Source organism: Ctenopharyngodon idella, chromosome 20, assembly GCF_019924925.1.
Source record: "Ctenopharyngodon idella isolate HZGC_01 chromosome 20, HZGC01, whole genome shotgun sequence".
Taxonomy (NCBI): Eukaryota; Metazoa; Chordata; class Actinopteri; order Cypriniformes; family Xenocyprididae; genus Ctenopharyngodon; species Ctenopharyngodon idella.
This window is the reverse complement of record NC_067239.1, coordinates 16,290,985-16,318,200: the sequence shown is the minus strand read 5'-3', so window position 1 is coordinate 16,318,200 and position 27,216 is coordinate 16,290,985. Positions and strand designations below refer to the sequence as shown.

The 27,216-nt window shown below is 36.5% G+C and overlaps 2 protein-coding genes across 6 annotated transcripts in view; one reads left to right on the top strand and one right to left on the bottom strand.

Moving 5' to 3' along the window:
* Positions 1 to 1,401: 1,401 nt before the first annotated feature.
* LOC127502186 (polymeric immunoglobulin receptor-like) lies at positions 1,402 to 15,117 on the top strand. 5 transcript variants are annotated; one of them, XM_051874831.1, is made up of 8 exons: positions 1,411 to 1,530; positions 2,180 to 2,491; positions 2,835 to 3,149; positions 3,304 to 3,426; positions 12,828 to 12,905; positions 13,098 to 13,159; positions 13,247 to 13,390; positions 14,292 to 15,117. In XM_051874831.1, the coding sequence occupies exons 1-7, from the start codon at positions 1,482 to 1,484 to the stop codon at positions 13,358 to 13,360; spliced, it is 1,053 nt and encodes a 350-aa protein (XP_051730791.1). In that variant the 5' UTR covers positions 1,411 to 1,481; the 3' UTR covers positions 13,361 to 13,390; positions 14,292 to 15,117. The 5 variants fall into 5 exon arrangements, with proteins under 5 accessions (XP_051730792.1, XP_051730791.1, XP_051730795.1 ...); XM_051874832.1 differs by lacking the exons at positions 2,835 to 3,149; positions 3,304 to 3,426 and adding exons at positions 12,100 to 12,417; positions 12,564 to 12,665 and having other exon boundaries at positions 1,402 to 1,530; positions 13,247 to 15,117; XM_051874834.1 differs by lacking the exons at positions 2,180 to 2,491; positions 2,835 to 3,149; positions 3,304 to 3,426 and adding exons at positions 11,541 to 11,852; positions 12,100 to 12,417; positions 12,564 to 12,665 and having other exon boundaries at positions 1,452 to 1,530; positions 13,247 to 15,117.
* Positions 15,118 to 15,302: 185 nt separating this feature from the next.
* Positions 15,303 to 27,216, bottom strand: part of sh3rf1 (SH3 domain containing ring finger 1) — a 76,947-nt gene continuing 65,033 nt past the window's right edge. The window contains exon 13 of the transcript XR_007926793.1: positions 15,303 to 15,507. The gene's annotated coding sequence lies outside the window, so the exon portion shown is untranslated. The remainder of the gene's footprint in view (positions 15,508 to 27,216) is intronic.

Below are 27,216 nucleotides of genomic sequence, written 5' to 3'. Positions count from 1 at the left end.
GTCCTCTGCGTAGCTCACAGACTTGCGGGCTCAGCTGAAGTGCGCATCAAGAGCGCATAGCAGCCGCAAAGGGGGCGCTCACGAGCACCCTTCTTTAAGCTTAAATGATGAATGGGACACACTACGGTCTTGTGGACTTAACGGACATGCGCACGCAGCGGCCATTGCAAGTCCACAACACTGAAAGTGCACATGAAGTGTGCCATTTGGGACAGGACCTCAGTCATTATTTTTACGCCAGCTAGAGGGCGCATGACTTTAAAATGTAAATATAGGTCGTAATAAGGTGGTTGAAAAACGACCAATAGGGTCGTTTTTTTTTTTTTTTTTGGAGGACAGTCAAGTCATTGTAAGTTTTTGAGGTTTTGTAAGGTTTTGGGTGATACCATGATCTTCACTTTAGAATTAATTATACATTATGCATTATTCTCATTAATTATGAACCTGTATATAGTAGTTCTTATAGTCCTCTGGGAGGTATGAAAATAATAGTTATTGATTAGCTAATAGTGAACTACCTAATTCAACTGAATATTAATACCTACCAGTTCATTAATCAGTTTATTGCTTTACTCAGTTGTTCCTGTGTAATTATTCATTAATATTGGAACAGTATTCTAAAGTGTTACCAACTAATTTTAATTAGAGGAATTATAACGGGGTGATGCAACTTTATTGTGTGGGCATGTGCGCGATAAATACGTGTTTTAAGGAAGCAACTGAGTTTATTTTTGTGTATGTGAGGGCGTCTGTGGTTATATATGCAAAATGACAAACGTAAGAATTTATAAAGATGTGAGATACACAAGAACTACTGATCATGTGCTCTTCTGTTTTCTTGTGCAAGCTTCACTCAGGCTTTTTACACAACAATTACACATTGCATAGATGAGCTCATAAAACAGAGTATAATGAATAAAACAACAGGGCAAAACAGAAGCATTTTCATGAGTTCCTGGAGAAATAATTGTGGTCATCTGTGTGTCCTCGATGAGTGAGCATCTGTGTCATCTTCAGAGCTTCTCTTCATGTTTCTTCTGAAGGTTTGTGGCTTGTTTCAGTTCTGTTCTTTCCAGCCTCCAAACTCACTCAATTATTTCTGACACAAGGCCAACAATGACCTGTAAATAAATCTTACAGTATATAAACATACAGCGGTCTAAATTTTTAAAACTAGATGTTTTTGATTTATGACTCATTTGATGCTTTATTTAAAGAATATTTGACCCGCACCACCAAGATAGTCCTGCTGTTTGATTATTTGAAAAGGCCGTGAATAAGAAAAAAAATTAAAGAACACAGTAAAGTGAGTAAACTGTACACATATTGCTTGAAAATGGGAAAAAAAATACGGAGATGTATCATGAAACAGGAAGTTAGAGTTTCTGAAATGTAAGAGTTAACAGGAACTTAAAAAAAGAAAAAAGAAAGACAGAGTCGACACAAAATAGAGTTGTGCCATTACTGAGTGAGAAGCAGTCATGAAGGACCATTTATATCTTTTCCTCTTTATGATTCATTTTAGTACTGGTAAGTTAAGACTTTTATTTTTATTTATTTTTTATTTAGGAGGAACTGGTGTGAGATCAGTGTGAAGTGGTTGTAGTTATTTAAGATTTAAAAATGAAAACAGCTCTAAAAACAATTATAAAAAATAACGCATCTTTTAAGAAAATTGAAAATTGTATTTCATAGTTTTTCCAAAATAGGACTGTGTATTCACACCTGCAGAATGCTGAATGAATTTGTCAATTGCAGAGATATTCAAACTGAAATGGTCTTTGAATTCCTTAAGGATGAAACAGATATTTTGGTTGTTTTATAATAAATCAGGAAGGCAGCACAATCTGATGAGATTTGAGCAACATTGTCTTTTTATGTTCATTAAAAGTTTCTAAGGCTTGAATGAAGGCCCTCGCAAAATTTTCAAAATCATGTTTACATTAACATATTTTACATTGCATTAAACTACAAGTTTCTGACTGAAAATCCTTCAGAGATGAAGTTGTTGATATTAAAATGCCATGCGTCCAGTTCCTTCAAAGAACAGAATTAGAGATCTATAAGCACAATAAACTCATTAATAGAAACCTGAAGGGTCTTCTCAACTTTTTTCCTGACTATTATATATTCCAGTAAAGCTCATTTGTAAGCTTTTAATAAGCTCTATTGTTTTCAGGCTGTATTCTTTCAGATGAGAAGCAGACAAAAGAAATATCAGGATACACAGGTGGTTCAGTGGTGCTGCCCTGCTCCTGTGCTGATCCTCAGTCTACAGCCAAGACATTCACATGGCAGTTTCACCGCAGTGGAAAACAATGGATTCAAGTATTTGAGGATGAGAATTACAGAGGCAGACTTGTGCTGTTTAATGAAAGTTCTCCACAAAATCTGTCTCTTCTCATTTCTGAACTCAGAATGGAAGATCAAGGGTACTATATGTGTAAGACTGAACAACGTTCTAGTACATCCATTCTGTTAACAGTTAAGGGTAAGTGAATGCTTCTTCTAGAAATATGAATCGTTCTTGTTAGACATGATAGATAGCTCAGGAATAGACATTATTTTGTCTTTCCTAAAATTCTGAAATATTCAGAGAATGAAAAAGATACACCAAGAAATTTTGTTGAACCAGTGACAGACTTTAAATAGTACATCTGTTGACCTTGTTTCAACTGTGCTCACAACAATGAAGGTCATTCAAGGCTTTTTTATTTGTTTGTTTTTGTTTGTTTGTTTGCAACTGCAATTATTAAACATTATGCTGAAAACATTTTAATGCAGTTTGAACTGAAATGTAATTTGAACATAATTTGTATAAATCTTTTTTTTAGGCTGTAATTTGGTTCAGAACACAAAGCCGAATGCGGTGACTGGATATGCAGGAGAGTCTGTGGTTCTGCCCTGCTCCTGCACTGAACTACTGGCTAAACCTGAACAGATACAATGGATGTATTCTGTAAAGAACACTTATTTGGAAATTTACCCAAATGAAAAGATTGAGAGCCACAAGAACAGAGTCAAACTGTTAAATCAAACAACTCCAGGAAATCTCTCTCTACACATATCAGCACTGACCGCAGAGGACCAAGGAGACTATTATTGTTCTGTCTCGTCTCAAAAAGTCTTCTACAGACTTCACGTTGAAGGTAGTTTTGTTCTGTGTTGACATTATTTTGATCATCATTACTATTGATTTTGTTTATGAAGAATCTACATATTTAAAAGAATGAGGTAAACTTGTAAGATGACATGCTGTTTGCATTGTTATATTAATATTGACAGTTATTCTCCTCTGAACAGAGAAACCACACATCTCTACACCCATCAGTTTATCAACACATCAACCTTCACACCAAACACGAGAACTTACACCAACTCAACAATCACACCACACTCCTCGACAATCACACCACACACCTCAATGTAAGTCATAGGCTTGGTTTGCTTTTCATTAACGTTGAAATTAATGATGATTCATTAATGATGATTAGAATAATGTCTTTTTCCCATGAACATGTGAACTGTTTGTTTCTCCACAGATGTTTTCATTCTAGTGGCAGTGTTTCCATTAGCACTGATCCTGCCATTTCTGGCGTTATCTTCTAGATATTCAAAGGTACATAAACACACACATTCTACAGTATATTCTAAATGACCCCCTAATGGGCCCTAACAAAATTCTGGTTTAAAAACCACTGGTTTCTTGTTCCTGATTCAGTAAAAAAATAAAAAAAAAAGTTTAAAGTTTTATTAATTGTGTAAATAAATGTTGAAGAAAATATAAACACAAGCATCTTCAAAATATGATATATCGATATGTTAAATCATTTTTTTTATTGACATCTGGATAAGCTGATTTTATTATTTTGAACTCTTTTTGTTTTTAAAAAAGCACCTCTAAACTTTTGAGTGCCAGAATTTACTGTTATATGAAGATATAAGAAGTTTTAAGCTGAAGTCTGGTGTTTAAATGTTTCATAACTCGCTGGCTGAGAATATTTATGGAAGATTGTTTCCACCACAGAATAAAAAGGCAATTGATATTGGTGCAAGTGTGTGCAAGTGTAAAGTTAGGTATGAACACAATCTTTTCCTCTTTCTTCAGGATGAAGAGGCAAGTTCTGCTGTAGTCTATGTTGAAATGGCTTCCACACCTGATCACACACTGAATGTCCCAGTACAGCTCACCGAGTATGTCAACACCAATGCTAAACGGACTTGAAATGACAGTATTGCCCCCCCCCCCCCCCCCCCAACCAGTTTTTTTTTAATATTATTTTAATCTTTACAGCATTTTGAGGATATACATGTACAAAAAGTCACATGATTAAAAGCAACCATTGAAACATGAAAAAATTCTTGTCTGTAACTGTATTTAGAATATAATGAATCTAATGAGCATTTTTCAGTTATGTATTCAAAACCTGCTGTTAAAAGGACTTGAAAGAAGGCAGAAATGAGTGTCAGCACAACGTGATCTCATGAGAAAACGTATGTATTTTTACGTAAATTGTGGTTCTAAAACACGTACATTTACTTACGTTTTCATACACACAAAAACGTACAACATCGACGTATTTATAGCACTAAAACGTAAAAATACTTACGTATTAACAGCAAAAAAAAAAACGTAAATCATGTAACGTAAAATGTGAATGTATATGAATTCCCATGTATTAATATTAAATATCGTGGCTTTAATGATTTAACGATGTTTTTAGTCGAATTTATTGAAAGCAGTTTACTCATCTACTTAATATGAAATAACATTTCTGTTCGTGACTTGTGCTGCTCGTTTCGGAGGATTACATAAGGTTAAACAAGACTACAATTTGAAACCTTATGAATAAAATTTCTGTAATTCTTTAACCATTTTGTAATATTTAGTTTGTTTGCTGTGAGACACAGAAGGCGTTTTCTCCTATGCAGTGACTGACAATACAACCATAAGATACACCAAAGCACAACATAAATTCACAAATCACATCCATTTTATTTGTTCGCTGTACTCTAAATCTTTAGTATCCATATGTTTGTAAGGAACAGATCCAAATTCAGTCCTTTATCCATCGATCTTCATCTTCATTCTCAGCAACAGCAACAGTCACAGTCAAAGCTCGCGCTCGTTATGATTCAAATTTGAAAATAGCGCCACCCTAGAGAAGCGATACGACATGGTTTACGCCACTGATATCGAACGCTCATTGGTTCTCACCTGCTTCGTCACAGATTGCGACATGCCGTGTTTCAGTGGATTGACATTTGAAATGAGTGCGCGCCTTCACGGAGTGAAGCCGGATTTATCATATTTTCATGGATTAATAAATTAAATTCTGTTCTGTACCCTACAGCCAGAGAGGACTGTGACTGGAACTCATCATCATTTGAACTACTTTTGGTACCACTTTTGACATTTTCGCCAAAAATAAATTATTGTGATTACGCTTGTTTGTCTGTCATTCTTTTATTTATAACAGTAGGTAGTTTAAAGAAATGGTTATGGGTAGGTTTAGGGGTAGGTGTAGGATTAGTGGCTCAAAATATCGTTTTAATGTTATATTTTCACTAAAATTGTAATTTTCCTACACATTTCTGTTCTTTATGTTTTATTCTTTTAACATTCTGTATAAAATGGGTAGGTTTAAGTTCGGGATGGGGATTAGGGATCTTACATTTATCTACAAAACGATAAAATGGAAATTACACATATATCTTTATGACATGAAAGATTCGTAAATATTTTACGTTTTTTCGCTGTAAAAACGTAAGTATTTTTACGTTTTAGTGCCATAATTACGTCAATATTGTACGTTTTAGCACCTCTAAACGTACAAAAATGTACGTTTTGTGTCTTTGAAAGTTACGTATTAATACCTACGTATTAACAATGAGACCAGGCTGGTCAGCAAGAATGGAGGAACAAGGAAGATGTTTCTCTGTCTCTGTCACTTTGTGTGTGTTTTCATCAAACCATGAAGTTGGTTTTGTTGTTCATAAAAATATACTTGTTTTGACAAATAGAGACAAATCGTCCCCTTGGAATTATAAGGTTCTATCTGCGTTCTGAGCAGTTTTGAGATATTGACCTTTAAAGTTTTTGCATTCCATATAGCAAAAACTATATGGGGAACAAGTTTCTTTCAAACATGAAAATGACAGGGACCCTATATTATTGTATTCTAAATATACAATATCAAAATCCTCTCAAATTTTTAAATGGGGATTTTTGGAATGGGTCAAATGCAGATAGAACCTTCTAATTCTAAAAAAAACCCTTTTCGCTTGGAATTATAAAAGGTGAAATTATAAATCTGGCAAAAAATTAATTGAAACAATAATTTTCAAGAAACACAAACAGTTTGCTTATAATTTGTTTTAAACATAAAATTAGTGTTGTAACAATGTGTTGACATGCATGGGAAATTTAAATTTAATGGTTTTTATGACATTTCATATTTTAAATGAATATTTTTTTCTTGTTCAAGTTAAGCATAAAAGGCAGTGCTAAATATTTTGTCCAGTGCTGATGTTAAATTTGAATATGATGGGTAATGTAACACATTATTGCAGGAACTATTAAGTTTAATTTTCCTTTTGTTTAGATAGAAAGCAGCTACTGTAATACATCTGAGCAGGACTTTATTCCACAGAAAGTGGGATATGTACAATGGCTTTCTCTACAGACATCAGTATGGTTGAAATAACATGCATGTTTATTGTTGTAATTAAGAACCCATCAATTAAATTGTTGACTATTTGACCTTTAAGGCTTAATATAGTAAAATTTAGTACATTTTAAGACTAAAAAACTGCAAGAAAACAGACAATGCTTCAGCAAAGGTGTTTAACAAAGTTAATATATATAACTATATATAATTAAAAATATTTCACATTTAAAATAATTAAATTACTTCAACATTACCAACAATGTAAAATTTAACATTTCATCTCACTTAATCTAGTATATACTTTAATCCAGTAAGCCATAGTGTAGAGCTTTATAGCTATACAGCTCAATACAAGTACACAGGATGGATCAAGGTTAAAAAATAACCTAATATATTTATAACTTTCCCTTGTATGACAATGACGTGACTGGAATAAAGCAAATAGACTACAAAACCCAGACCTATATCCTCTTAATAGCGCTGCTGGCTAGCGTGGTGTCTAACTGAAAATAACTCCTCAGCAACAGATACAGCAAAACACACAAAAAGACTGAAATTTGTGCTGCTGTCATTGACAAGATCATAAATAAAATAATTGATCATGAGGTTTCTAATAAACATTGCGTTGTGCGAAATTATTTAGTCTTCTCTTCACTGATTTAGCGTTTTTCTGTGCTCTCTTCTGCTATTGCTGCGCAGTCCGGCAACATGACAAAGAAAGCTGATCCTGATTGGTCCTCGTGTGTGCATTCAAAGTGCTGATTGGCTCACTCAGATAGAACCTTATAGAACCAAGTTAGAGTTTGACTTTGTAGATAGAACCTTTTTGTTTTCTAAAAAAAAAAGTACCAACATGTATACAACTTAAAAAAAGGAACATCACATAATGTAAATAAGTTGTCACAGAATATGAATATGTGAATAACTCAATTTTAACAAAAATGTCAGATAGAACCTTATAATTCCAAGGGGACGAAATGGACGCTTTAAATTTATTATGGTTCATTATCAAATGTATGATTCTCCTCCTATACCAAAGAATTTTTGTTCAAATCGCACTTTCTATATTTACACAAAGCTTGTCCACATATAGAAACAGGATGAAAGAATAATCAATAGGCTTTTCTGGTGTAAACTATAAAAGGAATACAGATGAGTGTGCAATAATTCCTTATGATTAGTTTGTTTAATGGGAATGAGTGACAGACAGACAAAATCGGAAACACTTCAGAATACTGTTCCATCATTAATGAAGAACTACACAGGAACAAATGAGTAAAGCAATATTAACATTCTATTAATTACTATTAACTAACAAGAAACTCTGATTAACTTAGTAAGTATTAGTGTTCAGTTGAATGAGGTAGTTCACTTTTAGATAATCAATAACTACTATTTTTTCCATACTTCCCAGAGGACTATAAGAACTACTATATACAGGTTCATAATTAATGTGAATAATGCATAATGTATAATTAATTCTAAAGTGAAGATCATGGTAACCCACAAGTAACAACTCAAGTATTACTAAATCCTTCAAAAGGAACTGCTAATGATTTGGATTCTAAAGTGAACAGCAAGATAACTTCCTAGTAATGACTGAAATCACTGTAAGATTTTGAGGTTTTGTAAGGTTTTGGGTGATTCCATGGTCTTCACTTTAGAATAAATTATACATTATTCTCCTTAATAATGAACCTTTATATATATTCATGATTATTAATGACGGAACAGTATTCTAAAGTGTTAGCAACTAATTATAATAAGAGGAATTATAACGGGGTGATGCAAATTTACTGTATGGGCATGTGTGTTATTGATATTAATAGTAAGGAAGCAACTGAGTGTATTTGTGTATGTGAGGGTGTCTGTGGTTTCATGTGCAAAATGACTGCTGCAGATGTGAGATACACAAGAGCTACTGATCATGTGCTCTTCTGTTTTCTTGTGCATGTTGCTTCACTCAGGCTTTTTACACAACAATTACAAATTGCATAGATGTTCTTATAACAAAACAGAGTATAATGAATAAAACAACAGGGCAAAACAGAAGCATTTTCACGAGTTCCTGGAGAAATAATTTTAGTCATCTGTGTGTTCTTGATGAGTGAGCATCTGTGTCATCTTCAGAGCTTCTCTTCATGTTTCTTCTGAAGGTCTGTGGCTTTTAGTTCTGCTCTTTCCTATGTATTTATTTATTTTTAATTTTCGGCAGACCAAGTCTGCTGAAATTAAAAATAAATAAATACATAAATAAATATACAAAGAAATGCAAAAAAGCAAAAATAAATAAATAAATATATAAATAAATAGAAATAGAAAAGCAAAAAAACTAAAATAAATAATTATTTATACATTTATTTCCTTATGTATATATTTTTTTTCCACATTTATTTATTTTTTCTTTTATTTATTTATACATTTATTCATTTCGATTTTTTTTTATTTATACATTTATTTATTTATTTCCATGTTTGTTTATTTCCACATTTATTCATTTCTACATTCCTTTATTTCTACATTTCTTTATTTTTACATTTATGTATTTTTACATTTCTTTGTCCATAGGGTAATGAGGAGGGTGTGGTTTACCTCAGACATAGCAATCGAGCTCAGAGTAGGCGAGGGTGAAGCGTTGAGGCCACAGTGACACCTTGTGGTGTAGCCAAATTACAAGAAGTGTAGCTTGTTGATACTGGGATAGTGTTCTAGTCTGTGTATCCCTGCGTCTGCTAAATTATTGTCATGGTTAACGCGCCTCAAAAGAGAAAAAAAAAAAAAAAGTCGATTGAATATTTACAGGTTTGTATCTCGTTATTCTTTTCAGAATATCAATAAATAGAAAACCCATTATAATCAGTGATGCTGTGACTGTCCACATGGGAAGTGACGCGACGCGACAAAATGTTCTACTGTAACCGACGCCTTGTTCTATTTTAGATCTTTGAAATATGCATTGTATTTTAAGCATTTGTCACATGTTGTGTCACGTGTTCTTACCGGTGAATGTGAAGTGAATTTGTAGGAAATATGAATGTGAAGTGAATTTGTGGTGTCGTTTCAAATGCATTGATCAATATGCTTGCGTCGACTTCACTGTAGCATGTGCGCTGATTCCTTTCCGTGTTCTTACTGGTGTCCGAATCTCAATAAAATGCAAGCCCATTCATTCAAATGATTAATAATTGGAAATAACAAGCGCTTCCATTTCAGAGTCCCTGTTATCAGATCTGTTGAAGATATTGCTGTTCATGTTTGCCAGCCCCAGGACATTTTACAAATCCAGACCAGACGATGTTCTATGGCCATGTCCGGAATAAAGAGTAGCCTATCCACGTCACACAGTACATTTAGGGTGATATTATATGACTTAACCCATGATATAAGATTTTGGCCATACTACCCATCCAAGTCATTCATCCCAGTATCAACAAATTACACTTCTTGTATTTCGGCTACACCACAAGGTGTCACTGTGGCCTCAACGCTTCACCCTCACCTACTCTGAGCTCGATTACTATGTCTGAGGTAAACCACACCCTCCTCATTACCCTACGGACAAAGAATTGTAAAAATACATAAATGTAAAAAAAATAAAGAAATGTAGAAATAAAGAAATGAAGAAATGAACAAATATGGAAAAAATACTTAAATAAATAAATAAATAAATAAATGTGGAAATAAATAAAAATCGAAGTGAATAAATGTATAAATAAATAAAATGTATAAATACATTTTTTTTTTTGCTTTTCTGTGTATATTTATTTATATATTTATTTATTTATTTTTGCTTTTTTACATTTCTTTGTATATTTATTTATGTATTTATTTTTAATTTTGCCCGACTTGGCATTCCATACTTTCCAGCCTCCAAACACACTCAATTATTTCTGACACAAGGCCAACAAAGAGCTGTAAATAAGCCATACAGTATATAAACATACAGTAGTCTAAATTTTTAAAACAATGTTTTTGATTTATGACTCATTTGATGCTTTATTTAAAGAATATTTGACCCGCACCACCAAGATAGTCCTGCTGTTTGATTATATGAAAAGGCCGTGAATAAGAAAAGAAATGAAAGAACACAGTCAAGTGAGTAAACTGTACAAATATTGCTTGAAAATGGGGGAAAAAATATGGAGATGTATCATGAAACAGGAAGTTAGAGTTTCTGAAATGTAAGAGTTAACAGGAACTTAAAAAAAGAAAAAAGAAAGACAGAGTCGACACAAAAATAGAGTTGTGCCATTAGTGAGTGAGAAGCAGTCATGAAGGACCATTCATATCTTTTCATCTTTATGATTCATTTTAGTACTGGTAAGTTAAGACTTTTATTTTTATTTGTTTATTTTTTAATGTAGGAGGAACTGGTTTGAGATCAAGTGGTTGTAGTTATTTAAAACATCAATTTAAAAATGAAAACAGCTCTAAAAACAATTATAAAAAATAAAGCATCTTTTAAGAAAACTGAAAATTGTATTTCATAGTTGTGATAGGAATGTGGTTGTTTTATAATAAATCAGGAAGGCAGCTCAATCTGACAATCAACATTGTCTTTCTATGTTCATTAAAAGTTCCTAAGGTTTGAATAAAGGCCCTCGCAAAATTTTCTAAATCATGTTAATTTACATTAACATATTTTACATTGCATTAAACTACAAGTTTCTGATAGAAAACCCTTCAGAAATAAAGTTGTTGATATTAAAATGCCATATATCCAGTTCCTTCAAAGAACAGAATTAGAGATCTATAAGCACAATAAACTCATTAATAGAAACCTGAAGGGTCTTCTCAGCTTTTTTCCTGACTATTATATATTCCAGTAAAGCCCATTTGTAAGCTTTTAATAAGCTCTATTGTTTTCAGGCTGTATTCTTTCAGATGAGAATCAGACAAAAGAAATATCAGGATACACAGGTGGTTCAGTGGTGCTGCCCTGCTCCTGTGCTGATCCTCAGTCTACAGCCACGGCATTCACATGGCAGTTTCACCGCAGTGGAAAACAATGGATTGAAGTATTTGAGGATGAGAAGTACAGAGGCAGACTTGAGCTGTTTAATGAAAGTTCTCCACAAAATCTGTCTCTTCTCATTTCTGAACTCAGAATGGAAGATCAAGGGTACTATATGTGTAAGACTGAACGACATTCTATTACATCCGTTCTGTTAACAGTTAAGGGTAAGTGAATGCTTCTTCTAGAAATATGAATAGCTCTTGTTAGACATGATTGATAGTTCAGGAATAGACATTCAATTGTTTTTTTTGTTTTTTTTTTTACAAAATTATTATTCAGACAATAAAAAAGATAAACTAAGAATTTTGAATAACCAGTGACAGACTTTAAATTCATTGACCTTTGAGTTTCACTTGTGTGCTTACAGTGTGGGTCATTCATGGCTCTTTTCTTGTATAATTTTTTTTTTAGGCTGTAATTTGGTTCAGAACACAGAGTCAACAAATGCAGTGACTGGATATGCAGGAGAGTCTGTGGTTCTGCCCTGCTCCTGCACTGAACTACTGGCTAAACCTGAACAGATACAATGGATGTATTCTGTAAAGAACACTTATTTGGAAATTTACCCAAATGAAAAGATTGAGAGCCACAAGAACAGAGTCAAACTGTTAAATCAAACAACTCCAGGAAATCTCTCTCTACACATATCAGCACTGACCGCAGAGGACGAAGGAGACTATTATTGTTCTGTCTCGTCTCAAAAAGTCTTCAACAGACTTCATGTTGAAGGTAGTTTTGTTCTGTGTTGATGTTATTTTGATCATCATTACTATTGATTTTGTTTATGAAGAATCTACATATTTAAAAGAATGAGGTAAACTTGTATGCTGTTTGCATTGTTATATTAATATTGACAGTTATTCTTCTCTGAATAGAGAAACCACACATCCATACACCCATCAGTTTGTCAACACATCAACCTTCACACCAAACACGAGAACTTACACCACCTCACCAACCACACCACACACATCAGTGTAAGTCATAGGCTTGGTTTGCTTTTCATTATACAATAATGATTACGATAATGTGTTTTCTAATTTTCTTTCAAGTGTTTATTTTTAGCTTTTTTTTATTGTGTAATACTTGTACTGCATTTAAAAAATGCATTTGTCATGTCCTTTCTGTTTTCTCCACAGATGTTTTTATTCTGTTGGGGGTGATTCTCTCAGTTCTGTTACTGACATTACTGGCATTTATCTACTGGAGATGCAGAGGTACGTGAACACACAATCACGCTCTATACAGATATACTCGTAAATGACCAGCTAATGGAGCTGTACTCTCTAAACACTATAGAATAATTGGTACAAAACCAACTAATATTGAAAACCAACATATTTAGACTGATGTCTCTTATGTTTCAAATTGACATTAAAACATTCTGACTAAGATGTTTTATGTTGTAGGAGGCAGAAATGTGAAAAAGGTGACCAGTAATGAAGAACTAAAAGGAGAACAAGACAATCCGGTCAGCACAAACTCACTATTGCACAATGGTTACGTAACTTATTGAATACTGTTTCAGCAATCATCTCATCTTTTCCTCTCTCTACAGGATGACGTGACGTATTCTGCTGTAGTCCATGTTAAAACAGCATCCACACCAGCTCACACAGAGAGTAACCCATCAGAGCACACTGAATACGCTCCAATCAAAGTTAAACGCTGAACGTCAACAAAGAATATAGTCAATTTAATGGTGAGCATTTTAAAGAGATTGAAACAACCATGTACATTTTATTATTGAGGGTTTTGTGTAACCAGTTTGAGAAGAAAACCTGTTAATTGTTTGAAAGACCTTTAAGTACATGCAGAATGATTTTAAAGCAGGACTAGAGAATTAAGGAGTTGCCTGTTTCTATTTTCAGACAGCTGAGCACTAATAGAGAAACAAAGAATGAGTCAGACACTGTGTGCATGCACTTTCAACACAATGATCACACCATAGTGTCAGATTTAATAGCTGACATATTTAAGGTTTAAATTTGCCAAGAAATGATAATTGATCTCATAGTGAACAATTCATCCATATGTTTCATATTTTTTAAAAACTTTATTTGAGCTTATTTCTAAAATGTAAATTAAATATGTCTTAAAGGGATAGTTCACCCAAAAATGAAAAATTCTTACCAGAGAGAAGTGTCTTGTTTTCATTGGAAGTTAGGAAAAGTTAAAGGGAAAATTCACCCAAAAATGAAAATTCTGTCATTTACTCCCCCTCAGGTTGTTCCAAACCTGTATAAATTTCTTTGTTCTGCTATACACAAAGGAAGATAACAGGAAGAATGTTTGTAACCAAGCAGATCTTGTCCCCATTGACTACCATAGTATTTTTTTTCCCCTACTATGGTAGTCAATGGGGGGCAAGATCTGCTTGGTTACAAACTTTCTTCCTGATGCTGTATCTTCCTTTGTGTACACAGCAGAACAAAGAAATGTATACAGGTTTGGAACAACCTGAGGGGGAGTAAATGACAGAATTTTCATTTTTGGGTGAATTTTCCCTTTAACTTTTCCTAACTTCCAATGAAAACAAGACACTTCTCTCTGGTAAGAACAACTTCAGTCATTTTGTCCTCATAAATCCCTCTTTCTTACAGTCGACTGAAACTCGCATTCAGATCTCCCTCCATCCAATCAGCAACCAATGGATAGAACCAATCCCCTCCATCCATTTTTTTTTACTTTTCCTTTAATCCGTTTTACTCTGATGAATGTCACAATATACATATGATAACACTTGAGATTGGGGAACACATATTCACTATTAGCTAGTCGCTTATTAGCATGCGGCTGTTTATTAGTACTTCTAAAGCATATATTAATTTTTCATTCTGCATGACCATATTCTTAATCACCCATACCTAAACATTACCACTTACAGCAACTACCTTACTTACCATCAAATAAGCAGTAATAAGGAGTTTATTGAGGCAAAACTCATAGTTAATAGTTGAATATGTATTCCCTAAAGTGTTGCCTATTTATATATCTGATGGTGCAGCTTTATTATGTGGGCATGTGTCTGATTGATATAAATTCTAAAGAAGCATCTTTGTGTGTGAGGAAGCTGTGGTTTCATGTGGAAAATGACACTTGCACAAATGTAAGAATCTGTAAAGATGAGCAATAATGATTGTGTATTCAGAAGAGAGTGAATTCTTCTGAAGTGTTTACACAGGATTTCTTCTGTATTTAGCTTCTATTTATTACACAACACTTACATCAATCACTCATATAGATCTCAATCATACTTCATTCACAACAGTATTCCAAAACACGTTTTATAAAAGTTATTACTTTATTTTATACCCCTCACATCTAACACACACTTTGAGTTTAAATGAAATGTTGTGAATTTTGTTCTGTGACTAATATGCCATTTACTGACTTGCAATCTGTGAATAAAATCTTGACTGAAATCAACTCTCTTTTTAATGTATCAACTCTGTCTGAACATGCTTGATTCCAGCAGTGAAATGCTCCTGGTTTAATGTAATGATTCAAATAAAACCTTTTAACAGGCAGTTTGGTAAATCTCACTAACACAACAACTGAAGGCCATCTTGTTAATTGTAAAGGCATCAAGACAACAACAGAGGAGAGCAATCTCCAAAATGAACCGTTTTAAGGGGCATAAATCATAATACTAAAAAAAATCTATCAAAGATCAATTTTGTGCTTTCAAAATAATAATAATAATAACATTTCATCTACTATATGAAGCATAGAAATACACAAACACCATTTTCAAGTATACAGAACATGAAATATCACATAAAATACTAAAGTACAGCAGACAACATCAGAACAGACCTGATTTGAAGAAACAAAAACCAATGTTTTGAATTTGGTTAGACATTGTTTTTAGCTCACTCATGTGAAATCAAGCAGTTTGTAATGTAATGTAAAGGCTACTGCCAATGGCATAACTAATAATAAATGAAGATGATTTTCGGGAGCTCAAACAGGAGCAAATGGGTTGGTTGTGTATCCATGTATGGACCGATACAGCATTCGGAAGGAAACTAAAGCAGTTGTAAAAACCAGAGAGGGAACAAACACACAAACACATGTGCACAAAAGCATAAAGGCATTATCACTGTAAGATATCGGGGTGTGTGTGCTTTTACTACGGGTGATTGTTTCTGTTCTGTTCAATGACTTTTCTACTATCCAGTTAGACCATAATGTCATTGCAAAGGATTATTAGTAATATTTCATTAAAATGTCTGAGGATAATCTTGTTCTTTTTTAAAAACATACTATGCTATCCTTCATTCCCTCTTCAGTGTAGCTACTGTACAGCAAATCTTTACAAATGCCATTTCACCTTTTCGGTTTACACACACCACGACCAATCAGAACATGAGACTACAGGCTTGTCCTTTTGACTCAAAGAGCCAATTACATGCAGCTGAAGTAAATATGGATGTTCAAACCAACCTTTCTGAGTTCTTTATCAGGTATTGATTTTGTTTTATTTCAAGCAAATGACCATCAGTGACATTATTCAGGCTCTACAGGCATTTGACCAATCGGCTCACATAACAAAACTTCCCTCAAAAACTCAGTTCCTACAAAACAAAAATAAGTTAAATGTTTTTCAGATGAAAAAAAATCATATTGTTCTTGTCATGACTCAGATCAGCTTCACTTTGCTTATATACAGTAAAGTGAGACAGTACAAGGCACACATTAAACGTCTTTGAAATGTTACATATGCATAAATTAACGAATCCTATCACAACTTCATCTACTGTGCTAGAAATAGGGTATCTATTGCGAACGGCTAAAACTCTCTCACTTTTGTGTGTTTCAAGAAAAGTATTTGATCTAATGCTGAACGACTAGGAACGGTCAAGGTGGTTTTGAGATTTTCGTAAGACTGTTGTCAAATCCATACAAATGATGAGCCTCATAGTTTGCAGACTCCAGCAGTCGGATCGCAGTCCTACTGATCATCAATCTGAATTATTAAGGCTGAAGTTCAGTGTTGTATTTTCAGTGATGGAGAATTTGATATCTAATTATTAGGTTCTTAGACACCATGTGCATTAGATACTGTCAACAAAGCTGCCAGGAAACAGGCTGGTTCGACCATTTCTCTAGTGTTCCTCTAAACCAGCTGTCCTCTCGTTTTCTGTGCACAAATACAATATCTCCCTCCTTGAGTTCCAGCTCTGCTTCGCTTTGGGGAGGGTAAGACACCACCACACGGTACCTGGAGGAATAGTAAAAAACTTAAGTGATGTTCAAGAAGTGTGAATGTTGATTTATGGGTGTTATTGTACCTTTCGCACACGATTGGTCGTCCGTCGTGCTGCATGGAGAGGAGGGAGGAGCATGGCTGACATGGAGGCGGGGCTATCGGGGCGGTGTTGTCCTGGGAGCTGCTCCTGTGTGACACTGCATCTGTGTTTGATGAAGATGAGGACACAGAGAGCTCAGAATCCATGGGACAGGCCACAGCACTATGATTTTCAGTGAATGGAAATCATAAAACACATTTGAAATGTTTCTATCTAAGCTGTGGAGATAACTCATTTAAAACTTACAGAAATATCGCAAAAACAATTTGTGAATAAAACAGCGTTTCTATCCCATGTGGCAAATAAGAAAACCATCACTCATTGATGAGTTGGCACAAAACAGAAATGAAAATGGAAGTTGTATTTACTATGGAAGCCACTGTGGTTATTTATTTAATGTAATAAAATATTTGCATGCAGACGAAACACTCTGAAAAAACTTCTGGGTCAATCATCTGAGTGAAATATTTAGTCAAATGAATTGCTGACGCATGATTTTTTTTTAGGAAGGTCTTTTAAGTCCTTGCCACTTTACACGAGAAGAAGTCACACAGTACTGTTCCAACATGCTTTGAAGTGAAAATTTGTGTTTACTGATTTGATGGGTAAGCTAACTGAGGTGAAATCGCAGACTATGTTTTTCTAGTGTTTATATTATATGTGTAATCGCTGTGTTATAACCGCTCCGGCGCTCCCGCGCAGGTACTGCAAGTGCGAATGGCCAAAGCCAAATATTCTCAAGTTATGGTGGCCTTTATCATGATGTCAAAAATAATTATTGAATGCATATTAATATGCTAATGTTCTGTAACGGTGCATTCGGTCATTGATTTAATGATTTACACAACTGTTAAATAAAATAATACATATTTAGGTGCCTTTATTCAGCTTGTATCAAATATGTTTGGCTTATAGGTGTGATGCTTATTATCTTTTTTGGAATACTTGATTGCTTCTCGGAATGTTTTAATTTGAGTTTGCTTGCATAAGCCACTTTTCATGAGAAGTCATGCTCTGTAATTTTGTGCTGTAAAAGAAAAGTTTAAACTTTTTTTGTTTCAAGTTTAAAGTTGTGTTTACTAATACATGCATCAAAAATAAAATATTTCATCAGAAAAAAATCTTCTGTGTGTACATTAATAATTAATAAATACATGATTCACATGTGTTCACTTTACATTAAGATTCGCTTTCACAGGTTATTAATTTTTGAAACTTCTTAATAAATGGTTCACAGGTTTCCACTTTACATTAAGGTTCACTTTCACAGTTTATTAATGTTTATAACTCATTAATAAATGGTTCACAGGTTTCAACTTTACATTAAGGTTCACTTTCACAGGTTATTAATGTTCATAACTCATTAATAAATGGTTCACAGGTTTTCACTTTACATTAAGGGTTACTTTCACAGGTTATTAACGTTCATAACTCATTAATAAATGGTTCACAGGTTTTCACTTTACATTAAGGTTCACTTTCACAGGTTATTAATGTTTATAACTCATTAATAAATGGTTCACAGGTTTTCACTTTACATTAAGGTTCACTTTCACAGGTTATTAATGTTCATAACTCATTAATAAATGGTTCACAGGTTTTCACTTTACATTAAGGTTCACTTTCATAGGTTATTAATGTTTATAACTCATGAATAAATGGTTCACAAGTGTCCACCCTACATTAAGGTTTACAGGTAACTAATACTGGAATTAAATTTTTCTTTATTAATATCTAATCAAGTTATGGTTATTATCTTTTGTTTTATTTTCAAAATAAAGTTGGAATTTCATCTTTAAAAAACAAGAAATCAGTTTTTATACACTGCTGTGGATAGGCATCATGACCTTTTTGGAGAGTATCATGGGTAAGACAGAAACTTCTGGTAAGCAACATAGTAAGAAAAGTGGCAGTCATGAGATATTAACAAGAAAAGCACAAATACAACACCCTTCAGTCTAATTATGATAGTCAATTTTTGCTGCATCATGAAATAAACCAGAAATCTGGTTTTGAGTTAAATAAGTGTTAATAAATACATTTATTAAGCATTTATAACATGTGAGTTAAAAACGGCTCACTATTTGGCAGGTATTGCATTAAAGTCGCCCTTTTTATTCATGCAGTTATAACTGAATTATTAATGATTTATAATGCATTTGTAAATGACTTATTACTCATTAACAAACACATTTATAAACCCTTTACAAAGGGAACCTTAATGTAAAGAGTTACCGTTAAAATTAATCGATTTGTAAGCTACTTACATATAAATAATAAGATTTTATAATAACATTACAAATACATTTTTAATGACATAATTATGTTTCTACTTGTTTTTTATATAGGCTGTCATATTATGCCATTTTATATGGTGGCTGTCATAAACCGGATATATACGTTCAATATTGAAGCACATGTTAAGTAGAAATACAATGAATATGCAATAGCCTAGAGTGCATATATTTAGCAAAATGCTCCTCTCTAAAGTTTATTTTTGTAGCAGACTAATGAGTTTTTGAACATTGAATGGCTTTTCTGAGGTAAATGTGACATTTTTACAAGCTGTTTTATTGACGCCTTTCTGTGGTTGAAACACTGATTGATCGATTACATGAGACATAATACGGATTTCGGTAAGTTGTACTGTATCTTTAAACATACCTTCGGATATTCATTCATTTTTATTTCGTGTTGTAACCAGCAAAGTGGAAGAAATGGTCGGTTCACGTGCGCTCTGCTTGAACTGAAGCGTTACAGCGATCTGTCACTCCACAGAGAGGCAAGAAAGATCGCAACAGCTCTAGAGACGTCTATGGGAAAGTAGCCCATTTTTGATTCTTGTGAGGTTTATTGTGTTTATTGTGCTTGCAATTTCCCTCCCACTTCCCCCGAAAAAAAAAAAAAAAACCTCTTTGGATCTACACGATCTTCACATAACTGATATATTTTGATCCAAAAATTTTGCCGAAAAGCGACTAGCTTGCAGGTATGTTTTATAAAAGTGAACTATGAAGATCTGAGAGTCAGCTACACTGTACATGTAAGAGTAGTGAGAAATCTCCCAGAACACTGAGCCTCAGGGTTGTGTCCTCTGGGTTCGCAACAGTCTGAATCATGAAAAAAATTATGATTTCAGCTCTATATCAGCAGGCTTAACCATCCAGCTCAGCAAATGAGGTGAAACGGAGAGAATTTCTAACTGCCAAATGCCCTAATTCAGCACATTAAAATAATACAGATGGAGGGCAAAAACAAAAGCAAGAAACCATTAAAAAAAGGGATTCAGGAGGCCATGTGACCTATATTATTATTAAAAGCTTTAGTTCAGTGGTCTTACCTTGCAGTCTTTATCCAATCTACAAGCAACACCTTGGTTCGAGGCTGCACCCAGAGATTTTGTGCTGCCAGTGTTCACAGGAAGTGCTACCACAGACACAGATCTCATGATATCACCGTCCAAAGAAGCAGCGCTAACATTAGGAGGGGTCAAGGAGGCAGCCGCACATCCCATAGCCACACCGACTCTGGCGGAGGAGGATCCTGGGCTGGAGCCGAGGACAGGTGAGGCCTGAAGAACCACAGCTGTGCTAGGAAGGTAGGCCACAGGATTGTGGGATTGGATAGGCATCACTGCTGCCGTAGGTCGGTCCTGACTGTGACTCACAGCTGGTGGGGAAAAAGGTGGAATAAAAGAATGATTTATGGTTGTAATGACAAATTTGAGTGTCCACGATGTAGTGATTTTGGATTAGCCTCACATGAGGGCACCACAAATGTAGTTATTTATGGTCTTAAATATTAATATTAATATTTTGTATTAATATTAATATTGAGTCAGATGATTCCTTCCAATATTTCGGGGCACCAGTCAGGAATCTCACCTTGACAATAAAGAACAATCATGAAAAATTGTTGACTGAATTAGAAATTTATAAATTGGAGGAAGTTTATCATCTGACCAATCTGAAGGATTTAGTGAGATTCGAGCTTGTAGAGCCTCTGATTATCAACACAAGAATGACACAGTTTGCAATAAAATTAATTTATTAACAAAAAGATATACAAGAGTAAAATATCACACTCACTAAATACTACGAAGGAAAATGACTAAACTACTAAGAAAATTGAATCAATAATCAAACAGAAACTACAAACTACAACACAAATGGATGTTAACAAAACTGAATGCCAAGTAGATGAGCAACGGATTGGACGAAGCAATGAATGGGTAATTAGCAGTCTATGAGGGAGTCAATTGTGGTCTTTCTGGATGCTGGTATTAAAAATAGTAAATAAGCATTTACTATGAATACAGATAACGTGTCTAATGTTTCTATCTGTGTACGCTGACCCTAGATAAACAGTCTCTACACAAATAGCAATCTCATTTAGCAACAACCTAATGCCAAGGCCTTTGGGAAAAGGTTTGGTTAGCTTATATTTACATTTCACTTGGTTGGGTGATCAGTCCGGGAATGGGAAACGTTGTCCACTGGTATCCTTCCGTGTGCAGTGGGAGACTGGATTGCTTTCCAACAGCTGCAGAGCTGCACTGAGTGCTGGAGGTCTTTGTGTAATCCAGAGAACTGTAGGTCAGATGGTGGTCGGTCCGTAGGATCTTCTGTAGGTTGGAGGTACTTGAGTTATGCAGGTAGGGAGTCAAAGTCCTCTGCAGAAGCACTTGGGCTGCTTGAAGATCTGTGCGGTGAAAGGTTTACTCGCAAGATTATCACCTTGGTCGTGCTGTTGTTCTTCCCTCGTCAGGTCAGAAACTCAGAACAAGGGTTTGTTCAATTGGGGAAGCTTTTATTCCTTCCTGTTGGGGAGGGGATTACAAATCCCCACCTTTCCTGATGTGGTGATGTGATTGGGTCACAGCATTCCAGGTGTCCGTCCCTTAACACGCCCACCTTTCATCCTGTGAAACTTGTTGTATTGTTCTAAAATACACAGTTAAATAAACAATGTCTTTAGGACCTTGGAAATGCTTTATTTCTTTTTCAAACCTTTCTCAAAGTCCTTGTAGCAGTGTTCTGAACTCGTAGAGTCCAGACTTGATATGAATTGGTTGAGGTATCACACTTCTGTCTCAGTGGGTGCAGTTGCATTGTCTTTTATTCCAGGTGTGGTTTCCACTGTGTGTGCACAGTTTCCTGGATGAGTAAAAGGACATATAGGACATGTTCCTTACAGTATTCCCGTCCGTTTTTAGTGATTTCAAGCCAATATGTTTAGAAAAGGTCTTTCTTTTTGAGCATTTCTTTGTTCTTGCTGTGCTCTAGCCAGAACCGGTTTGGCAGCCCTAGGAGTCCATGGTCGTTCACACCTTGGATTTAGGCATGGAGGGCTGAGGTGAACAAAGGTTTTGCCTTTGAAGAGCTTCTATTCAGAGTGTTGGTGTGATTACAGCCACTCATTACAGCGAGGCTGTGAGTTTCCAGAGGAGCCTTTGAGCTTTACTATAGCTCTCAACTGCTGTTTTCACAGCATTTCTATGCCATGTTGGTTTGCGATTTCGGCCGGTTCCTCTGCGTGTGTACTGCTAGGCGATCAGTGTGTACCTGCAGTCACATCGCGGCTGTTCCCTGTGTGCTTCAGCACAAAGAACAGAGCTGAATTTCCCCCTTTCTAAAAGAGCTTCACAGACGAACCCTGCATTTTTTTAAAGATGTCATTTCGTCTGTGCGTTACTGGATGCGGTCGTTCCCTGGTCCCCGCTGATGGTCACAATCGCTGTGTCACATGCCAGCATGCTGAGGCAGCTTTTGTGGATAGTTCATGTTCTCACTGCAGGAACATGACTATCTCAGTGTTGAGGTCTAGACTCTCGTTCCTTGGTTCTCAGGGAGCGGGGGTCCCCTCCCCTATGCCCCGTACGGCCGTTTTCTCTGGCTCAGGCAGGGTGACCTGAGGATTACGGTCAGGGCTTTCCCGCCGAGCTTCGCTCCGCAGGCCCCTTTCCCCTCTGCAACACTGCAGCCTGTGGTGTTGCCAGAGGAGCGTGCTGGTCCCTCCACGGAGCGACCATCCATTTCCTTCGGTGCGCCTGTGGACAAGCAGATGTCGATCACGGCATCGGATGGTGAGCTTGAGTCCTCGGGAGATGAAGACTCGGCTGTGCTGCCTCCCTTCGGGCCGCCGAGAAGGTCAGGCTCATGTGAAATCCTCCATCGCGTCCCGAACCTTCTCGGTTGGATGATTGGTTTCTCGGGGCGGCCCGTGCTGGTCCTCAGCGCCCCGCCCCGGTACCATTCTTCCCAGAGGTGCATGAGGAGGTGACCAGGTCTTGGAGGACGCCCTATAGCATTCGTGCCAGGCCTGGTCCCTCCTCCGCCTTCACCAACCTGGATGGCGGGGAGGCCAAGGGGTACACTGGGATCCCCCCAGTCGAGCGGTCCGTTGCGATGCAGCTGTGTCCAACGGCCGCCGACTGGCGCGGTGAACCGCGTCTCCTATCCCGGGCCTGTAAATTCTCGTCCAACTTGAATGAGAAAGCTTACAGAGCCTGCGGACAGGCCGCCTCCTCCCTGCATGCCATGGCCCTTTTGCAGGTCTATCAGGCCAAAGCGCTTATGGACATGCCCCAGGGTGGTCTTGACCAACAGCTTCTTTGGCGGAGCTGCGCGCCGCCACTGACCTCGCCCGCCGGGCGACTAAGGTGACGGCGCGTTCCGTTGGTCAGGCGATGGCTACCCTCGTAGTCCAGCAGCGCCACCTTTGGTTGACCTTGGCTGATATGAGGGAGACCGATAAATATTGGTTCCTGGACTCCCCCATATCTCAGGTCGGCCTATTCGGCGACGCGGTCGAGAGCTTTGCCCAGCAGTTCTCGGCCACACAGAAGCAGGCTGAGGCGATCAAACATGTGCTGCCCCGGCGGTCCGCTGCTGCCTCCACCCCACCGCCGGCTGCACAGCCTCAGCCTGCTCGTCGCCGAGGGCGCCTGCCTCTCACTTCGCCTGCCTCTCACTTCGCCAGCAGGTCCCAGTGTGTATGTCGAGGCCGCCTCCCATGAGTCGTCTCCCATACACACTGTCACCTCGCAGAGTCCGACCCCACTTCGGGCCGCTACGCCGTCCGAGTCGGGTCTCAGCACTCTGCCTCGCTGCCCCACGTTGGGTTCATCTGTGGTGCCTTTGGTCCCGCTGGCTTGGAGTTGTTAGCGCTTCCCAGCCCGTCCTGCTGGCTCATTCGTACCATCAGACTCGGCTATGCGATTCAGTTCGCCCAGCATCCCCCGGGGTTCAGGGGTGTCCATTACACTCGCGTGTCCCTGGACAATGCACCTGGAAATTGCTGTCCTCCTGGCGAAGGATGCAATCGAGCCATTCCCTCCAGCCGATATGAAGTCAGAGTTTTACAGCCCCTAATTCATTGTACCCAAGAAAGGCGGTGGGTTATGGCCAATCCTGGATCTGCGTGTGTGACGGCCTGAATGTTTGGTCACATGTGTTTATATGTATATGTACATTTCCTCAATTGGCCTTTATGCAGGTAATATCTGCTTCTCTTTGTTGTTTATTTTGTTTATAATTGTTACAACAATGCTGGACTTACGACATTAAAAATATCCTGAGTAGACTGTATGGGGGGGACGGTGCGTGATCCAGGGTTGCTACGGTAACGGTGAGCCGCGAGGAGGAGACTGTCATTACTAGAGCGGCTCAACTTTGAACAACAACGCAACTTTGACCGTCTCATTATTTCTGTTACATAAGTGGATAAATCCTGTCACAATGTTATATATTGTCAAGAGAACATATTACTAATGTAGAACTACCAGTATAGTGCAGTAAAGTGCAGTTTAAGAGTTAATTTATAGCGGAGAATGTATCCGCTCATCATAACAGCTGTTAACGGCTCGGGTGTGTTATATTAACTTCAAAGTTAACAAAAATGCTCCAGCATGCTGAAATCCCATACTAATGTTTTTCTGTATTAAAGTTTACGTAAGGGCTATTACTAATGATTTAGTTTGTATGATATCAGTATTGGTTTAAAATGTCTGTTATACTCATCATATGTAAGTGTTTATTTTTGTATTCAGAGAGTTAGCTCAAGTATTCAGTTCAAATGAATTATACCAAAGTCCCTTTAAGACAAGTCATTTCACTCGGCGGCCATCTTTGAAACGCCTCTCGAGCATGCAAGTGCAGCTCCTATCTCTTTGAATGGGGAAACATCAAATAAAGACCTAAATGCGCGTCTCTTGTGCCTCATTTCGGAGGCGCGTGTCTGACTGTTTCTATAGAAACCGGTGCTTCTAACGGCCGCTGCAGTGACGCGATGACTTTAACAGTCGGCGACTGGCTCTTATTTTGAAGGCGGGACTTATTCCGCCATATTTCGCGTTACACTTTCTCCCATTCAAAACAATATGAGTGACATGTCTTGTGTTATTCTATAGTCTTTGATTATACTTTGCTTAATACGTTTAAAGCTTATATGGACGCTTGGTAAAATGCTAAATTGTTATGAAGCATATAGAAGCAGTATGATGTGGTTATTTCAGTTTATGTGGACTAAGTATTAAATCGATTCCAGTAATATGTTTTATGAATATACTGTATAAAATGTGAAAGCATGAAGAAAGAGCCAAGACAAGGGTTTGGTTATGCAGAATACACTGTTTATTGATTTGGCTGGATCACATGTAAAGACTTAAAGAATTATTATTGCTGAATAGAGATATTCATGAAGTTACAAGACACTGTGATTAAATGATTGTAAGTCATTACTAGAGCGGCTCAACTTTGAACAACAACGCAACTTTGACCGTCTCATTATTTCTGTTACATAGATTTTACTGCAGTACTGCCAACTGGAGGGACTGCAATGCTTATGGAGGGACAGAAAGCTCTCAGATTTTCTCAAAAATATCTTCATTTCTGTTCCGAAGATGAGTGAAGGTTTTGCGAGAGTGGAAGGACATGACGGTGAGTAATTAATGACAGAATTTTTACTTTTGGGTGAACTAACCCTTTAAGTGAAAATGTGTACAAAGTGTTTATGTTGGTTAAGGGGAAATCTGTTATAGCACATCACATGGATGCTAGAAGAGAAGCTGTGAATCTTTGTGGTATGCATGTAGAATCTGCTTGTTTTGAGAGTATAAACTGAATATTTTATGTCTTTAGTTGCTAAATGTCTTTTTAGATGTGGATTTTCATGCTGCTCTTGATTTACTTCTGTTGATATTCAGGGAGAAAGTGAACAATTGTCACAATCTGACAGGTGTTATATGCAAAGAAACTGTAGTAAGATAATAAATATTCTACATTAAGGGCCAGATTTACTAAACAGGGCAATTCCATAAAAGCGCCGGGAGTGGAAATTTCTGCGTGTTATTTACAGACAAGGCACACACACAGAGAACACAGACGAAACATCTCATTTCCATAAGGACCAACACAATCTACCAAGTGCAGCACAAATTACCGTATGTTTTAAGACATGCTTTTTTGGGCGTTAAATAATGGGGCAAATACCAATAAATTTACGAGTGCAAATCTTAGTAAGTCGCGTTGTGTGATTCATTTAAATACTCTCCTCCCATAAATTTAACGTCTGAAATGCATAAGCAATCAGTTAACTGTCCACACCTTTTTCAGCGCTAATCTCTCAATTCGTGTCTTTAATAAATCTTTTAAAAAGTAGATTTTTAAAGCCAAAAGAGGTTTTGCGTTGGCGCAAGCTGTTAGTAAATCTGGCCCTAAGTGTAGAGGTACAGTTGTAACTAGTCAGTGGGAATGCAAATTTAATCAATTTACTTTGTCTTTTCTAATACTGATTCTTCATTTTGTTCAGGAAGAACCAGCCACACTATATCCCACTGCAGATTTTGGGAATGTCTGATTGGACACAGGTCTTCAGTGAGAAGAAAATCTTGGGATGGAAAATGGAGGGATCTGAATTTTGCTGAGCAGTTGAGGTGGAGGATGGTGTTCTTTGAAAATGTTAATGTTAAGTAAATGCAGGGGTGTTGTGTCAAAAATGTAACATTTTAATGTAATTGTATTGTGAAATTGCAGCAACTTGAGCTTTTTTTAAAGTAATACTCTGATAATTTTTGAAGTCTTTATTATAAACTGGAAAGATGTATTTACACAAAGAAATATTTTACTGTAAGCTGGAACAGTGTTTGTTCAACCACTTATATGTATTTGATATGTATTTACAGTTTTCTGATATTAAAGTGCCTTTTGAATTC